The 20234-nt window shown below is 32.1% G+C and overlaps 1 protein-coding gene across 6 annotated transcripts in view; it reads left to right on the forward strand.

Moving 5' to 3' along the window:
- The first annotated feature begins 1243 nt into the window (after window positions 1-1243).
- Window positions 1244-20234, forward strand: part of LOC124365933 (tropomyosin-1) — a 39968-nt gene continuing 20977 nt past the window's right edge. For 5 of the 6 annotated variants that reach the window (XR_006922754.1, XM_046822070.1, XM_046822071.1 and 2 more), the window contains exons 1-9: window positions 1244-1402; window positions 11407-11557; window positions 12386-12511; window positions 14567-14700; window positions 16075-16192; window positions 17544-17614; window positions 18051-18126; window positions 18463-18525; window positions 19622-19691. Coding sequence is in view for 4 of the 6 variants with exons in the window: in XM_046822070.1 (XP_046678026.1) it covers window positions 11444-11557; window positions 12386-12511; window positions 14567-14700; window positions 16075-16192; window positions 17544-17614; window positions 18051-18126; window positions 18463-18525; window positions 19622-19691 (772 nt within the window). In the remaining 2 variants the exon portion in view is untranslated. Of the gene's footprint in view, window positions 1403-1445; window positions 1563-11406; window positions 11558-12385; window positions 12512-14566; window positions 14701-16074; window positions 16193-17543; window positions 17615-18050; window positions 18127-18462; window positions 18526-19621; window positions 19692-20234 lie in introns of those variants that run through there. The other variant, XR_006922755.1, reaches the window with a different exon arrangement.

Here is a 20234-nt window from a genome sequence, read left to right on the forward strand (position 1 = left end):
CAGGTGTAAAATAAACGCGGTGTTTAGGGGCTGGAATTCGACATTTTCTTATAGTTTCAACTAGGTCTGTATATGTGGGTGAGTGTAAAAGAAGATTATGGGAAATAAAAACCAAAAGTATGTTTGTTTTTATGTCATTACATTCCTGTTCACCTAAGGAAAAGACGAAACACAATAGATCGCATTAATAACCGAAAATATATGTCAACGCTTCTTTAAAATCTACGAATCTTATTTTTAAAATAAAATAATTCTAAGAATTCTATGAGGTTTTCTCTCCAACACAACGATTCCCTCCTTTGCAAGGAACATACCGAATAAGTCAACTAAGATAAATAAATAAGAGGTATTTTAATTTATTAATTTAAGATGTTTTAGTTTATTGCACTAATTACCTTGAAATCAGTAGCAAAAATTGGATCTAATTATGCTATGCTAGATCAATAAAGGGCAGGGGCATTAATTATACTATACTTGATTATTACTTGTGCTCCAAATACTTGTGAGGATAGTTAAGCGATAGGGTAAAAGGGTTGTTTGTTTCAAGAGGATATTTAATTTATATTACCTTCATTCCAACTTTACATTTTTATCAGATAATCTTTGCAAGAAAGCGTAGAATTCCTATACAGGGGTAGTTTGGCTTTGATGCAAGGGTCCGGATGGAATTCCTTCACCTCCCCTTGTCTCTAGTCTACCACAGCATACCAGCGAATATTAATTGAGAACCACACATCTTGACACATTTCCCGCCAAGACTAGATTTAGGACCCAGTGAAGTTTGATTTATGATAAACTAGATTATCTTTGATTCAGGCATATCCAAACAAGCGGGAGGTATAAAATAATATCGGTTTAGGGGTGGTTTTAAATGTTAGCCTGGCTTTTCATTCATGTCAACTTTCTTATATAGTGAGGCTTTTGCTAAAAGAAAGGATTTCTTGCCTTTTATATGTAGACTTCATTAACCTCCTTTATTCAGGCCTACCTGAGAAGTGAAAATTGTAAAGATCTTTTTCATCGAAACAAGAAATATACTAGTGTTAAGAACTTTAGAGCTAAAATAAAGAGTGGACAAATAAACCCGCCTCCATCATTGAACATTTATGCCTCCCTCGCCTACAGTGAATATCCGAATATCCTCCATCCCCTCCATAAGTGATGGACAGTGGTAGTCTGCCCCCTCTGGGCGCCTGGAGTACAGTGGAGGGGTAGCCGCCCGGCCACGGTCTCTCCCAGTACCTCGCCAGTGATGTAACCCTGTGGAGCTATATAAAGATCGAGAGGAACCGGGCTAGATCAGTTTACCGGTGGGGGTGGGGGGAGGGGGGTCTCCCATTTTGGGAGACGGGAGCGCCGGCCCCCCAGTCCCGTTCGTTCCAGGGCACCGCTCGCTTCACAGGTACGTGTTATCAGTAAGTCCAGTGATAAGCTTTTGTGATCCGTCTGTGACGCCGAACTTCGGACTAAACTCGCGCGAGTGACCGTGCCAGTGAAAGGATTTTGTGCTCTCCTGCTGGTGAACCGCCTGGTTGTCCGCCCCTGTGGTGTCTCTTGCAAAGGTTTAGTCTTAATCGTAATCAAGGAAACATGCAGTTTGTTTTGACATTTGATAACGCCAAGCATCAAACAAATGACCACCCAGAGTATTTTCCCAAACCTTAAGTCTTAAACGGACAAGTAAAAATCAACTACACAAAGAATATATTCCCTTCAGAATTCAACAAAAATGCTGGAACAGCAAAATATTACGAAAATAAAGTATCAAACATTATATATTAAAAACATCGTTGCTCCAAATGACAATAGTACTTTTTAAATTATCATCAAGGCATTTCATAAGATACCGCAAAATGATAAATAAGCTCTCAGAGATATTATTAAAACAGTAATGTATCATAAATAAATAAATCCAAATAATTCTAACTACTCATGTGAAAAACAATATTGTAATGTGGGGTTATTTACTACCGATCATTTATATTATATAAAGTTTCGCATCAATTAAGAAATCACGTATAGAGTGGAACAAGGAACCTTTTGAGATAAAATATTCTCCACCCTCGAAAATTTCCTTTCACTACTGCAATATATATATATATATATATATATATATATATATATATATATATATATATATATATATATATATATCATAGAAATGGGGTTAAATTTATTTTAGATTAGTTGGGTTCGTTATTTAGCAGTGAGCCGATAACCTAACAAAGATTTTTAAAAGCATCCCATTTTCAAATTTGGCTTTTACTTAAGTGACTTCATGGTTGCGTAGATTTATTTTGTTTTTATTATTTAATAGTTAAGTCTCCGTTAGATTGGAACCTGGGCTTACTTCTATACTACACCTGGGTTATAAAAAAAATAATAATCCTGAACCCGTATGTTTTAGAAACCCAAATCAAAATAATAAACCCATACTATTCTAACTATAAGAAATAGTTCAAATCCAACTTTCTTTAGATTTAGGTCAATAGCTTGCCATAGTATAGGTACATTCAAGTGTACTGCGGAATTTGACTTCGCTTAAAAATTAAATAAGTTTTGAATTTAGGAATTTGTTTACGCTCGTTGGAGAATAGTTAGTCATTTTAAAGCCAATTTCTGAATTGTTAACTTCAAATTTAACAAAGACAACGTTTTAATTTTGTTCTTAGTAAAGAGGTAATTATTTTATTTAAAGATTCACATTTAAGTACAAAAAACTGTCTTTAAAATAGCACCTGATTTGAAACTGCCTTATGTTAATTAATATTTATTACTTTACAATATGCATACTAACATGTCTAACTTAGAAATTAACACTGAAACCAGTGTTACACTGTAAATATTATTAATGTTATATTTTTACTGAATATGGTATACTGTATTCTTCGACAAGCTTTTTAATAAGCTTGGAGGAAGTGGTTTCAATTAGTATTCGTCTACTGTATATTTTGAACGTAATTTAATAAAGTATAAATAATATAAAAAAATGTAGAAAAAGTATTATAAAAGAAAAATGTTGAAGTATACATTTAGCATTCAAGTACATAGCCTATCTAAATGTTTAAGCATAGTTCTTCACAATTCATAAATTTATTGTAGACTAAGCTCCACTTTCCTGAAATAGTATTACTGAAGTTTCTCGTGCCTCCTCAATTATTATGACTATGGTTATTATTTATCACAATATCTACCAGGAGTAGAATGAATAAAATGGAATGATAATAATGCTGTTCCGTTATAAAAATAATTATCAGCTTCTTCAGCTAGAAAAGTAACAACGCACAACAATTTTGATCAAAACTGTATGCAACGAATCGAATAGAAAAAGTTAATGTACGAGGATAATCATAAAAACGCTACATTATATTACTACAGCATATTTTTAATTTTGAACTAAGTTTACATATAAGTTGCTAACATTGTTAGTACTACTAAAAAAAAGGTATGTATGATCTTTTTGTAAATTGAAAACTATCAATTTGGATACAACGTTAATTAACGAATATTTTTGTTAGATTTTAGTTAAAACGAAATAAAATTTTTTGGAGCGAGAGGTATAATATCACGATGGGCTTTCACTTCTATCTTATAAAGCTACACTGTGTAATTTGTACAACGCTTTTAATGATTGCATTTAGTTTAGATTTGTATTCAAAAAAACGTTTACAACTCGTTAATTTTTTTATTTCTATTTCATTATATACTTCAGATGATTTATTTAATCTAGTGTTACATTTTGCATGTTAAAGTTTATAACTCAGTTGTGCCCTTTTTGGTACGTTTTCGGCACAACGCATAATGAATTAATTTCCATATTACATAGCCTTGAACTGCGGATTGACTAATAACAATAACTAACTAACCGTAACTACCGACACCATAAGATTACTTATTTGACTAAAAGTCAAAACTATAGTAGTATATGACTACAGTTTGAACTCTTTGATGAAGGTACGTAGTTATTCTTATTATTATAATGAGTGAAGTAAATATCCCACAATTTTAGAGGTATCCAAATGTTTTAACTCTTTGATTTTTGTCACAGCCTATCAGATAAACGCTACGGAGTCGTGCAATACAGTATGTCTATACAGTATCTATAGGTTACTCTAGACCTCATATGCTTCTGTTAGAAAAATAGCTGAAAAACAAAGCGAAAACAATGTTCAAGTTCCTTTTAAGTTTCAAGACAGATTTTAAAGTGTTCATAGAGTAAGTGGTAAGTGGAATTCAGATATAACAATGAAAGATAACAAATAAAACAAAGATGAAATAAATGAAATATTTCTCTCTTAATTTTGTCATTTATACGTGCAGTTTTTCTTTTAAAGGAATGCTTCACAACTCTGTACAATCTTTTGTATTCATTGAAATGATATGGTTATAATCATAGTATTTTTTCGGTTAAATAAAGGTGAACGAACGCTTCATTCAATAAAGTAGTTTACAGAAAATTTAAAAATGTACTTCTCTCTGCACTATTGACAAAGATATTTATAAAAGCCTGTTTCCAACGTTTCTGGCTCTCGATTTGATGTAAGGAAATTTCTCGAAAACAAATATCACGTAGTTTCGTCCAAATCGATCAGTTCTTGTGTGATTTCTTCAGTAATCGTGTTCCAGAAGACGCCATTGGCTTAAAAATTGTAGATCATTACAGAACCAACTTCAGTATCTGATGATCTCAATATTTTGTTACTCTCGCAGTGTCAAAGCTATTGACACAATCCCCTCATTTACCACAAGCGTGTCAATGACACAAAGATCATAGTCTGTTTCAAAGACGATATTGAGTGCTGTGGAGTCCGCTATCAGTGTTGAACAATACAATTCTTGTACCGCGGTTGCTTCATTAATATAATGTTTTTCTTTAGTAATTAATTGTTCATAAATTATTTGAAACTACAGAACAGAAATTGTCTTTAATCTGTTTAATGGATCCAAATCAGTATAATGGATGAACTTGATTAACGATAAGTGATAATTTAACGGTTTTATACACGCTACATAGACTATTTTTAAATAATAACTTTCCATTTTATCAGATGGGAAATCATATGAATCAACTAAGGAAAAGGATTACTCTTATTCGTTACTAATCGTTGTGTCAATTTTAGCTTGAAGTTATTACAAAAATCCCATTAGGTTAATAAATAATATTCAATTAAAAATAACGGAACAAAGAGGTGTGGACATTGCAAACTAAATATTCTAAAAATTGTTCACATGAGGCTTGTAAGGGAGCTAAAACATACGTCACAGATGGAGTTCTCCATTCACAGAACTGTGCAAATTCATGATTGGCTGAGCTTTAGCGAAGCCTATTACTCGGCTGTTTATCTGTCCGGACGATATCTCGCAAAGGACTAACCGAATGACATTTTGTATGAAGCTTCATTTATATATTAGCAACACTGAGTTTGATAGTGGTGCATATTACTCAATGGGATTTCTATCAGGCAGTTTCTCTTTTTCCTGCCGGAGGGGATGTAAACATTTCTTTATGATTGTCCGCTTTTCTATCTATCCGCAGGACTTCTCGAGAACGAAATGAGCTGTATATTTGATAGTTTGTGAACAATTTCAGCGAAGTCTGGTATGCTACACATGGTGTGACGTACTCTTACCTTGTTTATTAGAAGACCAGCATTTGTAAAACAAATTTTAATGTTCTATTTACAATATTAATTTTTTCACTGTATGATAACTCTCAAGTATAATTTGCAGATTCTTTAGTTTGTAGGAATAAAAAAACCTTGAAGTAGACGACATCTTTAGAAGGCCGTACAAATGTATTTGTTATGACATTATGTTTGTTTATGAAGACATTTAAAATTATATTCAACATTACCCATACTTACATATAAGATTTCTTATTAGCTCCTTAAGGGAAATCCTCTTGGAAGTAAATAGCAAGACAGCAAAAAAGTATATTTTTAGGTCGGCTGATTTTATGAGTGGAACGTTTTTTATGAAACCTTTAAACAAATATCAAGCTATTTCTGGAGTTTTGAACGGAACACTACTTTATTCAATAAATAGTCAAACATTGATTAACAATGTATTATTGAATTCCATTTGTTATGCGAACAGTTTTTGTAGTCCTCATGACATCTAAGAAACAATGAGTAGTTTGTTTGAACTAATTTTTTATAATTGGGAATATATGTATCGATGGTATTTATATAAAAAAGCACATCGAGGATTGTAGGTGTGGAGGTGAGGAGATTATAAAATATTTGATTGTATCAAAACAATCAGAATGAATGTCGCTGCAATTAATTAGAGCACAATATCTGATAGAACTGTGGATCCTAGTGTTAATGCGAAAATGAATTGCTACTTTATTTCATTACAAGTGCCTTCACTAAATCTTCGCCCTAATTATTAAGTTGTACCGATAATATTTTATTTCAGCTCTTTCAGAAAAAGCTTAATTTATTTTACAGACTAATAGAATATTTTATATATGTATAGATCTTAAGACACCAATTTCAACGTTTAATTTAAACACACATAGAAATAAATTAAATTTCCACAAAATAAAACATTAATAAAATTTATTTGGTCAATGGTATTACAATGATATTGGAAAATGGGAACAGACGCTTTCTACCCTAAAATGTCGTATATAACTACTGTCTACAGTATATACCACAAAAATGATGTTACACAATGTTATGTGCACTGCTATCCGTTTCGCCAATGTTTTCCTCAAGTTTATTAAAATGTTGGCTCTCCTAGACAAAATGTATCATTTCCCTCTTTCTAAAAATAATATTTACCTTTATAGGCAGCACTAATTGTTTCTTTCATTGTCGGTTACAACTACAGGTTTAAAATTTAAATTACATGAATTGGAAATAATAATCTAAAGTGGATAAAAATAATTAAAAACATATCAACTCGTATTTTTTGTTATATCTATGTTGGAGCTTTTCCATCTAATATCATGGAATGCCGTGAAATTCGATTTTTTCCATTGGCAATTCTAAGCACCGTTCCACTCTTCGATTTCATGGTCTAAAAATAATGCTTTTTAATCAAAAATTCCGACTATTAGAAAATTGAACAGGACATTGGAATATCTTCCAGGTGAAAGTCATATGACGTGAGAGGTATTTCATTTAAAGGACATGTCTATAAATGATTTCCTAATTGTTCAGCAAGAAATTATGTGCGAAGTCACGGACAAGTTATTTTAGAGTGTAATGATAATACTTATGTGTATATTGGTTACTGGTTGAAATGCACACACCACCCTAATTAACACCTTATCCCAAATTAGCAAGAATTTAAAGCCGATAACATTAAATTCTACTCCATAAACAATTTTTACAGGCTTTTTTTATTGCGTTACATATACAGAAGTTATCGTAAAAAGGTTAATTAATGGCAACGAAGTTTTCTCACGACATGATTTATGTCACGCTTAAAACAATGTTAATGTATGACAAACTATGTCAGTTTGGTATATCAGCATGCTCTCTGGAAAACCATAAACAGATGAAATGAAAAACTTAAACTAACCTAAGTCGGGTCTAAACTGTCGTAGCATTTTGACATAAACAGACCGCCATAACTCATTGGCATATGAGAATTTAATCTTGTTCTTTGTTGAAGTGAACCGAATGTCAAAATTGAACCGGAGATTTTTATTTAATTTAATTTTCCTTATTGTAGTGTTGCAATTTAAATATTTTAAAAACTCTCGAATCATACGGTCAGTTATAATTTAATTATTCAATAAAACTGACTGTTTTATAGAGTTTGAAATTGTTTTATGATCAACAGACTGAGAACGGAAACGTTTCGATTTGGAAATGGGCACGGGAAGTTCCAAGGAAATTAATATCAAGTTTCCTCAAGCAAGTAGCGGTGGAACAGCGGCCCAGCGACGTTTTAGGGCCGGCTGCGTCTAAAAGCGGCTCAGCTGGGTTCAAAAATAGATAGCCGCAGCTGCGTGCCGAACAGCAGGCGTCAGTCTGTAAAAAATGTAAAACACAAAACATAGCGGCTCTCAGCTTGTATGTCTCTGGCAATATTTCATTACGCTGTCACGGCGATAAGCTGCAGACCTACTTATGTCCATTGGCGACAGTTATAATGTGAGAACAGTTTGAAGTTCATTTTAAATGCGTTTCAGTAGTGATTTTAATCACTAATATGTTATAAACTCAAGGAAAATATCCATTTCTTCAGTGTTTACTTGAAAAGGCACAATTTTTCTAAGATAATTTGGTCCGAATTTTAAGTCAGTTTTATTTTTTGTTTCCCACATGTTCTATAGTAGTTGGCTAAAAAGGTTTCAAAATTACAATTGTATGTTTGCATGTTTCATCGATCTTGCCGTTTCCGTATCAATGTAAATTTTTGGTTAAAAATTATTAAGTTTTTAAATTATTTGCTATGGTGAAAATCTAGTGAGCGAACATGTTTCACATCCCGTATGTTAGTTAAAGTTGTTTTTTTTTTTTACTTAAACCACGAAGAAAAATGTCACATATGGGGCTGAATATATTATAACTAATTCATTGTTTATATATACGTACTGAGCTAAAATCATGAAATAATCTCTTCTACCCGAAACAATAGACACAACACAAAAAAGCCAAGACTGTGAACGAAAAAGCCAAAAGTTGATGAACGAAATGTGTGTAATATAAAACGACTTAAAAAAAAATAAAAATACTGTCATAATAAGCATATTTTAGTCAAACTAGGCAATGTAATTCCTAGTTTATATGTAATTTAACTGGACGAGGTATATTACAAAATGATAGAATTTAAATGCATACAAATATAAGTTTGAGTCGCGTGCTAATTCATAGTAGTCTTTGAAAACGATATAGAAAGTCACAATTATGAGTTTTAAAAATAGTTGAAAGATCTCAAAATGTCGTCAGTTAAAAATTATAAACGAAAACCTACAAATAAAAGACAAAAATATTATGAGCGTGTTTTTGTAAATTTTGCCTGAAAATTTGGACGTGCTCATTTACTAGCACGTCATAGGCTCCATTTTAACAGTATTTTATATAACATTTAAAAAATATTAGTTAGATGTATATACACGTATATATATATATATATATATATATATATATATATATATATATATATATATATATATATGTCCATTGTGTAGAGCAGAGCAATATTGGAAACAATATAATAATAATAAACTTTTTTACGATCTTATTTTTGGCCGTAGATAATTTAGATAAGAATGAAACTCTGGCAAAGGACTGATTTAGTAAACACAATAAGAATATGAGAATGGGGTCGAAGAGAACGAAATTAAAACCACTAGACGCCTGGTGCATTGGTTTCTTTGGCAGCAGCTTTCTGTTATTAGTCACTAAACCTATTTCTAGACACGTAGTTCGAACCTTTGCCAACAGAATGCAGTGCCTTGTCCAATTTCTACTCATATACGCACATCAGTAGGCCTACTAATGTAATGTATATTAATACCACGAAAATTAATTTCTTTGTATGTCATCATCAATATAGTCGACATGCTATAAAACAAGATAGATTTTTTAAATAATTTATTTATTGGATTTAATAATTTCATACTTTGTGAACAAGCCAGATAAAATATTAGCCTGAACGGGCATCTCTTGTAGCCTTTGTTAGCCAGTATTAAGTTCCTGGCAAATTACTTAAGTTCAAACTGATCATAATACCTGTATACTTACTGATTCATCATCATGGATCCTTTGAGAACCATGAATTTCGTTCCCTTCAAATAAGAAAATTACACAAATTTGGTTTGAACTGTATGTATCTTTGACAAAGTTTTGTATGGTGGTGGAAGTGAGCAAACTTTTTTTTCTAAAAAGTAAATAAAAAAATGAAAAACAGATATTTTTGGACTGTTATTTTAATTACGAATGAGGTAATCGTGGTTGCTGACTAAAACATGGTTTGATGTTTAAATTTAAAACACGAATGAGTGGCATATTAAGTAACATAAATAGGTAGTAGTTTATTTATGTTACTTAACATGCCACTCATTCGTGTTTTTATATATCTCTTTCACTACCAAGTTTCTCATCAGCATATTGTTACAACAATCTTTAGTAAGGATCGACGGTGACAATAACAAAAATAACAAAGTAACTTCCGATCCTTTTTTAAATAATATTTCAAGTTACAAATTATTCCAATACTGGTTCATGAAAATATTAAAAATATACAGTCCAGGAGCCGTAAACCAATTTGTATTGTATAAAAGCATACAATCAAAGTTTTCTTGAATTCAACTGAGTTAATTATTTCTAAGAAAGAAATCGATCATCAGGCACGGTTTAGGTGGAGATTGAAAAGGAGAGGGTACCGAAAGAGTGATAAATATGAAACTATATTTTTTTCCTAGATAATATCTGTTCTAGCTTAGTAAAACTAAAACCATTCGTTTGACGCATAAGTAATAGGCCTAGTCATGTCACCGTCAGACTTAATAAAAAACACTGAAAGTCGAAATTATCAGGGCTGTAAATATAGTGAACTGGTGCTTATTTAATATTTATTTAGGTGTCTTAAGGTTCGTTTTAATGCGTCAAACTATAACAAAACATGACCTGAGAAAATTTCATAATTTTTAATCCTTTCGATAACCCCCTGATTTCAACCCAACACAGTTTTAGCGTGGGTCTGACAATCAACTGATTCTTTCTTAGGGGACATTTTTCTATCGATTTGAAGTAAAACCAATACTAATCGGCTCGTGGCTTCTGGACTATTATTGATTTTATGTCATCGTAAGTATTGCACATATTTATACTTATTTCTGTTTTTACAAAATCGGGTTCAAGTGCGGGACCATACAGCAATAAAAGAAAAACTTTTTATATTATTTAATAACAAACTTTTTTTGGACATTTTCAAAAGAATACAAATTAATTAGAAACAACATCAAGTTCAGTATTACGGTTTTTAGATTATTTTAGAATGCTACATTACACCAGTTTCCATTATAAATATTTCACAGTGAGACCATTGTCAGAAGTTACAATCAAAGTTTTAAGTTTCAGGACGTTCTAATGGTTTATACAATTTTTAATATGCCCTCATTTATAATTTACGATGAAACTTTTCTCCCATTTAACATTCTTCTATAGCGGTGATGACCTTCCTTGTAAAGCTTAATCACAAAGGGATTAGACCCCAAAGTGCTTTTTAATAGGATTTGCTAACGGTAAGCTTAACACTTCAACCCTGAAATTGACTTTCCTTTGACCACCAAAGCTTCAGTGGAAAGTTTCCCTCACTTTCACTTCCGTGTAATAAAAACTCCTCTTTGACCTAAAACAAACTCGTATTTAATCCCTCATCAGTGTACAGTAGCAATGTAGATACCATCAGATGTTTAAATGTGTTTTATTATTGTTGCAGTTTTGGCCGGGTAGCGTAGTCCAAACAAACAGCCAACATGGACGCGATCAAGAAGAAAATGCAGGCGATGAAGATGGAGAAGGACTCCGCGATGGACAAGGCGGACACCTGCGAGGGTCAGGCCAAGGATGCCAACATGCGTGCGGATAAGGTAAAACTTTAAATAAAACGTAATATGGATAAAATAATACACTTGTAATGTTGCAAAGTCTTCATTGATCATCGTGAAGTAATCTGAAGTTTGAGCGAAGAAAATTCTAACATGTGCAAAGCATTTGGATTATGTACAGAATGATCACATTAGAGCACTACGATTGTAAGTGTACGTTATATGTCTAAATAAATAAACTCATAAAAGAAAAAGTAACTTAAATTTTGTAATAAAACGCAAGAAAGTGGCATGAAAAAGAAAATATTTTGTTTGACAAAATCCATTTATTTTACAAATCAATAAAGTACTGTTATAAAATTATCATAAATTACCGCTGTTTTGTCATAAAATATTAAGGTAAAAATCTATTGCAAGAGAAAGTAAAGTGAAAAGAATACTTCAGCACTTCCGTATCAATACATTTAAAATAGATTTGTTGCACTAATTGTTTAATCGTTGATTAATATTGGTTTAAAAAGATTCAACTATGTAAGATTGGAGTGTAGTGTATGAGCAAATTAAAGAAGTAACATTTTTACAAAATAGAGATATTTGATACTACGTAAACCTCCTATTTTATATTGCTTTATGTAGTTTTATGACATTGACTTAACTATTGACTACAAGACTATGATGGCCTTTATTTTATGAGAATATGCATCATTCGACTTTGGACTCTCAATTCCCCTAATGGTGTCTGGTAAAGAACTTGATGACTCTGTTTTTACGGTGTTCTTTTCAATAATGAAGAAATGAATGGTGATCTTTATAAAATTGTATCAATAATTACCGGTGCAATCAGTGGTACAACCTTTTGGCTTTGTGCAGGTCCTTGAGGATGTGCGGGAACTCCAGAAGAAACTGACCCAGGTCGAGGGTGACCTGGAGACAAACAAGAAGAACCTGGAGCAAGCCAACAAGGACCTTGAGGAGAAGGAAAAGCTGCTCACTCAGGTATGTTTTTCAAGACAACTATTTATGGAAACCTATATCTTTTTTCTCTAGCAAGTGTTGAAACCACAAGTGTTTTAATGATTTTATCGTTCAAAATACAATATATAGCTCTCTTAAGTATTATTTATATTCATTAATTAAATTTAACTAGCTCTCAACGTTATTATAAACTAATCCTTTATGCATATAAAACTCTTTCACAAATTTACTTCAAATTATATAATTCAAAACTTGACGAATAAAACTTTAAATTATCCGAAATCTTGAATGATGTAGACTTTGTTAGACTATGTCAAGTGACTGGAAGGAAAGTTCCAATTATCCAAGCTTGGCTGTACTAAGGCCTGTTCGAAAAAGCTTGAGTTTCCTCCAGAATTCTATTTACGATGTTTCGTTTTTTAAAGTTTCAACCACCAAGTGGTTCAGTAATTTATGAACGAAGAGGATTTTGAGAACGACAGCAAATTATAAGTTTATGTCCACGTTTAATTACATCCATTTACCGTAATCTGACAATCAGTTAAAATGTGTCTAATACAATATTATTGAAAACAGTTTGTATGCGTGGTTCTGTATTAATCAATTCATAACAAATAACGGAATAAAAAGAGTATAAACTACTCAAATATTTTAATCGCAAGTAATACTAAAGCCTCCACAATTTAATTTCCAATTTCCAACAAACAGAGTCTTGTTGTATTTTAAAATTACTCTGTACACACAGTTACCCAATAAATAACACAATTAAAAAAAAAAATTATGGTTGCCTGTAAAGTCGGTTTTACGGGCGAAGATTTTACGTGACAACGTATTTTTCTCGGTAGAATATTTATTGATATGAATATTATTAAATTGCACAATAGGAACAAGGAATTGAATGAAAATAAGAATTGCACAAATTTTAACTATAGAAATATATTTTGTTTACTAAAACATTGTACACAATTTGAAATTAATTAAAATTTGTTATTGTAAATGGTAAAGTTGAATAAAACATTTACTAAAATTGGAATTTGAAATTCTTGCTAAACACAGTTAAATTCTAACTCCGCGCGTGGTGATTGGTCGGTTTAGTTCGTTTGTTTGGTCGCACTGTTATGACAGGTTAGAGGTTATAATTTGTTATTTTAAATGTTTGACTAGCAATACGCGCTGTTTCTTCTCAATCGACTGAATTACGATTGATTGCAGAGTGATTTAAACTAATAATTTACTTAACACTATCAACATTTGTCAATAGTATGACATAACCTATAAACTCAGTTTCTCAACTTTTGTGTCAATCTAACAATTAATCAATCAATCATAGTTTACGATAATGAAATATCAGTGTACAATTATTTACCTTTATTGTTGTAGTTGTTGTAAATGACGAATCTAAGCACTCCACATTTTCACGAATAAACAAACATAGTTATCTGCTTTATCCCGTGCGGCGGACCCACAGTTATCTGCTTTATCCCGTGCGGATCCCGTGCGGCGGACCCACTGGACGGGCATCGTAACGTTACCGGGCGTTACACTTTTTCATGAGTGACTCCGAGCCGCAACCTAATTTAAGACGTTGTCACGTCAAAAAGTATAAATGATCTTAAAAATGTTGTAAGCAAAGTAATGCTTACTAAGTAGTATCATCAAGGAACTAAAAAGAAAAACAATAATTTTAATCTGAGGAAACAAAAGTAATATAAAGTTACACTACACACATTTTGAAGTGGGGCTATTCTGGCGCATACTTCCATTGACAATTATCAAAATCGTTTCAGCAGATTCAAAAAAATATATTGGACAAATAGAAACGACATTAAAACAGGTCGAATTGTTGGCGTCCCTTTTAAAGTAAGAAACAATACTTAGTCTAATTCGCAGGTAATTTTTAAATGAGTAATAGAACAAAGCTTTTGCTAAAAAAAACATTTTTGGATATCATGTCTTTCCAATTTTACGTGATAAGTTTCCATAATTGTTCTTGATCATATATCATCTTTATTTCCAATATGTCATATTTCAGTACATCACCACCAAGTACTTTCTTTAACCGGACTTATGTTGCAGGCTGAAGCGGAAGTAGCCGCCCTCAACAGGAAGGTCCAGATGATTGAGGAGGATCTGGAAAGGTCTGAGGAAAGATCCGGCCAAGCCCAAACCAAGCTGGCTGAAGCCTCCCAAGCCGCCGACGAGGCCAAGCGGTTGGTATAAACAATCAAATCTATTATATAAGAAAATTCAGTGTCTGACAGGTCAACAATATATATAGATAAGACAACCTAACCGATTTAATTCATGTTGTCGATAAGCACATACAAATTAAAACATTTGAAATTGTAAATTTAAATAGTGTAATAAGGATGACAATGTACTGTAAGTACCTAATCTAAATAACATTCGACGTGAATGTAAAAATCAGATTGACGTTTATTTGTAAATTTAAAAAAATATTGGTTTATTTGTTTTTCGACGGTTTCTGAAAATGTCATATTTTATATGCATGAAAGAATTAAGAAAAAGATAAATAATTATTTTCCCATGACGGTATAAATTCCACGGAAAAGTTTAAACGTTATTATTAACATTGTGATACTGTATAAAAGAAAACCAAATGCATAAAGGAAATGAAAAAGATGAATTGGTGTTTTCAACGACTCTTGATTTTTCCATAGTGATTAATGCGATAGAAAATAAAGGAACGCTGTTTTTGAAACGCGTGAAGTCAAATGCCATTTATGGCATATTTTATCTTTGAAAATTCGCTCTGCGGTTATATACAATGCATGGCTGGCCACAGCCAGGTGATGTTTGCAGGATGACTGATTTTAATATACGGTAAATCTCGCACCACTTAGGGCATTTGCGGCCTCCACGAGGCATTTATTTCACTTCCAACAAAGGACCAATGCTAATAAGCTGTTTTGACATTAGTATTCAGGTATTAAATCCTTTGATCCTTTTTACTTATAATAAAAAACTAAAAATCGTTCTAAATGTTATAACTTAAAAATTATATACTCAAAACAAACATGTAATGTACTTTACAACAAAATTAAAAATATTACATTCAAATTTTAGTAGTTTATAAAAGAGTTTGTGCTACTAATCCTATTTTACAGAAGGCTAAACTCTATTATAAGTTCGGTGTTATAAAAATGCTTCTCATGAGTTTTTAACAAATGCAATACTTGTTATTAGTATAGCCTAAGTGCAATATAAATGATCAAATATTGTTTGAGTACAGTCAGTTTGTCGAATTTAAAACAGTGGGTAAATATAATTTACTTGTTTTTATGGGAGGGGGATTTAGCGTCACACATATTACTGACGTATATACAAATCTGAGATTCCTCCAAAAGAATGTATTATTGTGTTCATGAAATGAGTGATTTTTTCTTCAAATCAATGAATTGGTTTTTTCACTAATTGTAGAATAATGTGGATAATAGGCTTGACAATTTACATACGATTCTGAGTTGTTCGGGTGTAACGTTTTGTTGCCTTCAGTTGAAAGTTCTCAAGCCATAATTGATAAGGTTAAAGTGCCCATTTGTTGATGGTCTGGTGTGTTACAGAATGTGCAAAGTACTGGAGAACCGTAGCCAACAGGATGAGGAGAGGATGGACCAACTGACCAACCAACTGAAGGAGGCTAGGATGTTGGCTGAGGACGCTGATGGAAAGTCTGATGAGGTGAGGAAATATATACTATAGTTACGGTGAAGTGGGTATTATGAGTGTTAGTTTATGATAAAAGTCGGTTCAAGGGAGTACCTAATTAATTCCAGGGAGGCAAGGACTAATTCACAGAAAACCAGCAATAAGGATAGTGATACGGATAAGGATAGTGGCGAAGGGTCTAAGGATGAAAGAGAATGGAAATTCTTGCACATGAGCGTGTAATGAGGGTTGACTATAAATAGTTACTGGGGGAAGACTGTAAGTTGGAAGATGATAGGCGGATTTACATCAAATTTTGGGAAAATTTTAGTAAAAGAGGTAGTAATGAGAGTTAGATGTAGCTAGATTTGGGGGAAGGGAGATAGTAGAAACAAGGAGAATGGAGATTATTAATGTTCAACAAAATTCACTAAGATTTATATGTGTATAATTAGCTTTATCGGGTCAGAGAAGAAAATACTCGCAGAGAGCAGATGTGTAAAAGCAAATCGGTAATAATCCTTAACAATAACGTAATATGTATCTATCGGATACAACGACCCTTAGTAAATATGTAAATTAAAAAATCATTAGTACATTTTTAATAAATATTTTCTTTTTGATGTTGAGTGGAAGAGAGAACTAAAAGACACCTAGCTCCACCTTAAAAAATAAAGGCATGTGTAATTTAATTTTCTTTTCAATACTTCAATAAAGTACACATATTACTAAAAAATAGTACTGCCAGTATTATCCAAGTATAAATATATAGTACCCATACGTTTATTTACTGTATACGTTATATATTCCAACTATACAACTCAGGTAGTGTCACATTTAACTGTCAAATATTAATGTGTAACAAATAGAGGTTAAAAATTGTTACCATTCAGACATTGGATAATTGAAAACAAATATAATTGGGAGACGAAGTCGAATTTATTCCTGAATTAACTGAAAAATGAACAACCAACAATGAATTACCTTTTAGTATATAATCGTCAATGAATATATGATGACTGGAGACCCTTCGTTTTCTCAGTACAAATTTAGAAGAATTGTGACAACTACATGATAATTCTTGTATGTGCGAACGTTGAGTTCAACTCCAGTTCACCTTCCGTTTGCTGCAGCGTCTGAATCTGATGACAGACTCGACTCCTGAAATCTGGAGTTGACGTCCGTCTGAAGAGATCCAAAAAGGTCAGCGACGAAGGACCTTAAAACGAACTCTTTACATTGTTCCGCCATCAAAGACTACAAAATCGTGTAATATAGATGAAGAGTGAAATGGAGCTGAACTCAAAATTTGCGTTCAATCAACACTTCCCACCACTTCCATTTCTTGTATGTGGTTGTACTAATGATAAGTCGTGGTGGTCAGGTCTCCAGGAAGCTGGCCTTCGTTGAAGACGAGCTGGAAGTAGCTGAGGACCGAGTAAAGTCTGGAGACTCGTAAGTGAAAACAATGATATCAATAATTTAATAAACGTAAATAACAGAGTATCGAGGGACTTCACAAAACGTAACTGCCCACTGAACTTTTGACACCAGAACCAATGAATTGTATTTCCTTGGTTCCACCTATATTCAAGTCAAAACATAATGTAATAACAAGCAATAAAGTTCATTAAATCACCTTATTTATAAGGAAGTTGCAAAATAATTTACTAAAATCTATAATTCAACTACTATAAAACCTTGAGCTTGGTTTATGGAACCAAATGATACAGTTATTTATATACTTAATTGATAAAATTATTGTAATATCTCTTTTAATTTTAAAATAACTTTGAATAATAAGAGCTTATCAAACAATAAAGAAAAATATATATTATGTTTTGTTGTTAACGCTTTCACGCAAATGGACTGAAGAATTTGTTATTTGCAGAAAGATCATGGAGCTGGAAGAAGAGTTGAAGGTTGTCGGAAACAGCTTGAAGTCTCTGGAAGTCTCAGAAGAAAAGGTAAGATTAAATATTGCACATAATAACTATTTATCAATATTTTATAATATTTTACTTTCTGCAATTCATAACTTTAAAATTATTGATGAAAATAGTGGAGAGTCTTAGATTCTTATGACACGGAAGAGTAAAAAGAATACTTGATGATAGCAAAAAAGCTTTAAACTTATATTTTAGAAACCATGTACTGACGGTGCACAATTATATCATAAGCAGTATATTAGAATTAGAAGAAACCCCAGCTTATAATGACAGACATACAATTTCCTAAAATTAATTGTCATATGATAAGTTTTGACTTGTATGCGTATTTAACCAATTATTGTCTTGTTTTAGGCTAACCAGCGAGTTGAAGAATACAAGCAACAGATCAAGCAGCTCACTGTCAAGCTCAAAGAAGTAAGTTGACTCCATTAATTGAAAAACATTACTTTAATTAAAAACTCAAACTTTAATTCCAGTTTTGTAACATCAATGAGTATAAAATGATAGACTAAAATGTAAAAAAATAATTTTGTAGTTTTGATGAATATTTATACGAATTCAAAGAGACTTGTAAATGTATACAAGTTTGTAATTAACAATTGAAAGTATCATTGAGGTAAGTAACAAATTAAGAGGTTTCCGTCAAACCTATTAACGAAAAGTAAAATTTTTGAATTGTCGTTTAATTGCTTCAAGGTGAATTAATACGGCCATAATTTGTAGTGGCTGCAATTGAAAAGGTCAGGGGTCAAGTGCACATCGTGCAGGGTTGGTCTTGACACTTCAACAACTTGCTGTTTGTTACTGGACCTACCGTTGTGCTGGGAATTCGAGTGTTTTGTGAAGTTTTCAAATTAAAGGATAAGTGGGTTTTCATTCTCATATCGGTTTGGTGAATGAATTAAAGATGAAATTTTAGAATGAATCACTTTATTAGACCTGTTCCAAAAAGGTTGTATGTATATTGAGATAAAATAAAATGTATATTTGTTCTCTGGAACAACGAAAAGTAGGTTTGTTGTACTCGTAATCGACCCATATTGAAATGGAGAGCCGCTGGCCAAGATCTGGGCGTCGGATCTTGAGTCTGCGCTAGAGATAGAAGATGTCTTCGAATCGTATTTGTGACCGTTATACTTTTATTATACTTTGTTATACTCATGAGGATGGGCAGAGTAAATGTAAAAAGAATTGGCCTCTTGTTATAAAAAAAAACAAAAACGCCAGCTATAGGTGTATGTATCTCATACAAGCTTAATATATAATTTGGAACCGATTTCACCAAGGGTATAAAGTAGCGATCATTTTTTAATTTTTGCTTATGTTCTTTTATAGCAATTTAAAAATTATCATTAAAAAACTGTTAATAAATGATTTTCAAGCGCTTGATCAAAACTTTACGGACTCCAATTTCCTGAACTTTAAGCCCATATAAAATGCAATTTTTATATTTTTACTATGTAATATAATCACTCCAAAAAGAAATTAATTTAATGTATACTTCCTACAGGCCGAGGCTCGTGCTGAGTTTGCTGAGAAGACCGTCAAGAAACTGCAGAAGGAGGTCGACAGGCTGGAAGGTCTGATTTCTTATCCATACCATACCGCCAATCACTTTCCTAATTATCAATTACAGCACTTAGCATCTGCTATGCTTAAACAGCTAAAACGTTTCAATGCAATTAAGTTAAACTTGCATTTACAAGTGATGTTACTTTTTAGATTTAAGTTTCCATTATTACGATGTAATTCAATGTCATGCATGACTTTCTGTTGTTTTTATGTTGCTTGGAGTTTTCTTTATTTTGCTGCATATATTTTTTATTTTTACAATCGATTATGTATTTTAGAAGTTTATTATGTTAAGCGCTACAGTTATTGGTATTATCAACAAACGTGTTATTGAAATTAATATATTTTCTGAACTGAAGAGTAAAATATAATTTATATGGACATCGTATTATGTTATGAAACCTGGTTATATTATTGAAGAATACTGAATTTAGACTATTAATATGAATAAATAGATTATCATCAACCCAATACCTGAGAAATTCATAAACTTTTTTAAATAATGCACATATATTTTGTGTATATACCCAAAAAGTATTTTGTATATATAC

This window comes from Homalodisca vitripennis, chromosome 7 (assembly GCF_021130785.1).
Source record: "Homalodisca vitripennis isolate AUS2020 chromosome 7, UT_GWSS_2.1, whole genome shotgun sequence".
Lineage (NCBI taxonomy): Eukaryota > Metazoa > Arthropoda > Insecta > Hemiptera > Cicadellidae > Homalodisca > Homalodisca vitripennis.